The sequence below is a fragment of the Chaetura pelagica genome, unplaced genomic scaffold (assembly GCF_000747805.2).
Source record: "Chaetura pelagica isolate M959 unplaced genomic scaffold, ChaPel_1.0 scaffold992, whole genome shotgun sequence".
Classification (NCBI taxonomy): domain Eukaryota; kingdom Metazoa; phylum Chordata; class Aves; order Apodiformes; family Apodidae; genus Chaetura; species Chaetura pelagica.
In genome coordinates, this window is record NW_009952357.1 from 165963 (window position 1) to 169080 (window position 3118).

Below are 3118 nucleotides of genomic sequence, written 5' to 3' on the forward strand. Positions count from 1 at the left end.
GCGCGGGGGATGATGCTGGGCGGGGGTTGATTACAACAAGTGGGCAAGTGGTTTGGGTGGAAGTGGCGAAACTGTTTCCCTGTTTTCCGGCCCTGCCTGGCGGTGTCGGTGTGGGAGCAGCTGGGCGGGAGCCTCGGCGGAATCAGTGGCAGCTCCCGGCGGCCGTAGTGTGGTTATTTCTCTTAATATACAAATACTATCAGAACAATCGCATATATTAATATATTAGTCAGTCTTTTTGGTTAAACTTGAGGCACTGCTTTGGGGGAAGGGTGGAGGTGAACCAGGAGCAGGGACTGGGAGGCAGCATTGTGGGCACATGCGGAGTGGGCGCTGTGGGATCCTCGGGAAGGGGCTGGCAGGGCTTAGGCCACACAGAGCCAGGGGCCGGGCAGCCCCCTGTGCCCCCCGCCCACCTCCTGCCCACAGCTCCTGGCAGCCATGGTGGCAACACCAGGACCCGTGGTGTATCTGCGCCCAAAGCTGGAGGAGTAGGAGGAGGAAGAGAAGGTCATGGAGAAGCCGGAGCTGGTGGCATCGAAGCTGCCACGCCTGGAGCTGGAGCGGGAGCCGGTGCGGGAGCCGGAGCGGGAGCCGGAGGTGGATCCGGCACCACTGACATTGTAGGGGCTGTAGTAGCCCTTGCTGGACTGGGAGGAGGCCTCCAGCAGCCGCAGGCCTGTCCCGTCCTCAATCATGCTCCGGTCCATGGCATCCTTGTAGGAGATCTTGAGCTTGGTTTTGGGGCAGGTGAGGTACTTGGAGTAGGTGTTGACATCGCGCAGTTTCTGGGCTGTGCGGGTGTCAATGGTGCCCTTCTGCAGCGCCTCATCCAGGGAGACACGGCCGGTGGTGTCGGGCTCGATCAGGCCCCCGGTCAGGTACTGCACCTCCAGGAACCGCTGCCCAGCCTCATAGTACAGCCAACCCTTCTTCAGCGCCTGTGCCGCCGACATCTTGGTCTTGGTGCGCGGGTCCTCGAAGCCGTAGAAGGCCTTCTGTGCCAGGTTGATGCGGTCCACCATGATTTTGTCTACCAGGCCCTTGTTAACAGCGTCAGCGACGGAGCACTTGTCACCAGTGTTGGGGTCGATGATGCCGCCGGTACAGGCCTGGGCTTCCAGCAGCCTCTGGCCCGTGATGTTGTCCACCAGGTTGCGGCGCATTGCCTCTGTGATGGAAACCTTCTCCAGAGTGTCCGTGTCCAGAATGCCGGCCACTGGCCCTGTCTCCTCAGTTGGGTCACTCCACATGGAGATCTGCATCCGGGTCGGGGCTGGGCTGACGGTGTAGGAGGAGGAGGATCCCACTGAGGAGGAGCGTGAGCGGAAGCCGCCCATGTTGCCGGAGAGCATGTCAGCGAACTCGGTGATGGAGAGGGTGCCAGAGCGGTACTGGTCCAGGGCCGACTGGTCAATCAGGCCCTTGCTGATGGCGTCATCAATATCATACTGTCGCCCTGAGCGCCGGTCGATGATCATGGACTTCACCACACCATCTGAGGAGGAGGTGGTGATCTCCTCCCACTCGCACTCCTGCTCTGACAGCTCCAGGTAGGTCTGGTGGTCGATGAGGCCCTTGCGGTAGGCTTCATAGACAGACATCTCCTTGCCCGTCTCTGGGTCCACAATCACCACCCTGCGCTTGCGGACAGAGGACTTGGAGGAGGTCTTCCTCTCTCGCTTCTTCTCCTTCAGGGGCAGGAGGCACAGCCCTGTCTCTGGGTCGGTGATGCACCGCTCCATCAGCTGCAGGTAGGTGAGGTTCTCCTCTGTGTTGGGGTCGAAGAAGCCCTTGGTGTCATCACTGGGATCCAGAAGGATCTCGTTCATCTCCTCATCAAAGAGACCCCTCTTGTAGGCCATCTCCACAGGCAGGCGGTGGCTCTCCTCAGGGTCTATGATGCCTCCCGTGGCGATCTGAGCCTCCAGCAGGCGGATGCCATGGTCCTTCAGGATCAAACCCTTCTTCATAGCCTGGAAGAGGGAGATAAGCTTTCCGGAGTAGGGGTCCCGGTAGCCAGTGACCGCCCTCTCAGCAGAGAGCAGCTTGTCCTTGAACTCGGGGCCCACAATGCCCATCCGCACAGCCTCTTCCACCGTCAGCTTGAGGCCCTTGATGGGATCAATCACGTATCCAGTGGCTGCCTGTGCCTCCAGGAGCTCAAAGGCAGTGCCCGGCCTGATGATGCCCTTCTTCATGGCCTGATACACAGACAGACGCTCCTTTGTGGAGTCCACAAAGACACCAGCGATGCAGCTGGTGCCCTCCAGGAACTTTTTCAGGTCCTTTGAGACCTCCTCGATGGAGGTGAGGCCCTCTTGGAGGCGCTGGGCCGTGTCCTCATCCATCACCTGGGAGCGGACCAGCTCCTCCACAGTGATCTGCTTGCGCAGCCCCCGGAAGGTGAGGCGGCGCGTGTCGCAGAGCGGGAGCAGGAGCAGCCGGCTCTTCTCGTCCTGCCGGCACCGCTTCAGGAGCTGCCTGTAGCTGAGCTTCTCCTCTGTGGATGGGTCCACATAGCTCCGCACCTCGCTGGGCTCCGACAACATGTCGTAGGTGTCCTTGTTGATGAAGCCCCGCTGGTAGGCCACCTCCAGGGGCAGATGGAAGCCCAGGTGGGGGTCGATGATGCCCCCCGTGGCTATCTGGGCATCCAGCAGCTTGAGGGCCTCTTCGCTGGGAATGAGGTCTTTCTTCATGGCCTGGAAGATGGAGATCTTCTGCTCGCTGTAGGGGTCTCGGTACCCAGTCACAGCCCTCTCTGCTGACAGGAGCCGGTCGTGGATCTCAGGCCCCACCACACCCTTCCTGACTGCATACTTCCAGACCGTCTCCACATCCAGGAGCTCCCGGAAGGTTTTGGAGCCCTGCTTCAGCAGGTTGTAGATGTCTTGAGAGATGATCTTGGCCTCATAGAGGTCCTCAGCTGTGATGCGGCGCCGGACATAGTCATAGGACATGAGATTCTGCTGCCGGATGATCTCAGTCTTCTCAATGATCTCGATGATGATGATGATCATGCGCTCCTTGGACACTCGGCCTGACTGGAACTCTTCCATCAGCTGCTTCCGCTGCTCCTCAGGCAGCAGGGCTGAGTGCATGATCTCCCACAGCG

The 3118-nt window shown here is 60.1% G+C and overlaps 1 protein-coding gene across 1 annotated transcript in view; it reads right to left on the minus strand.

Moving 5' to 3' along the window:
* The window catches only part of PLEC (plectin), a gene marked incomplete at its 5' end in the record, with an annotated part of 79923 nt that overhangs the window by 46835 nt on the left and 29970 nt on the right, over positions 1–3118 (minus strand). Inside the window, 1 exon segment of the mRNA XM_010007863.1 lies at positions 417–2594. Coding sequence (XP_010006165.1) covers positions 417–2594 — 2178 coding nt within the window.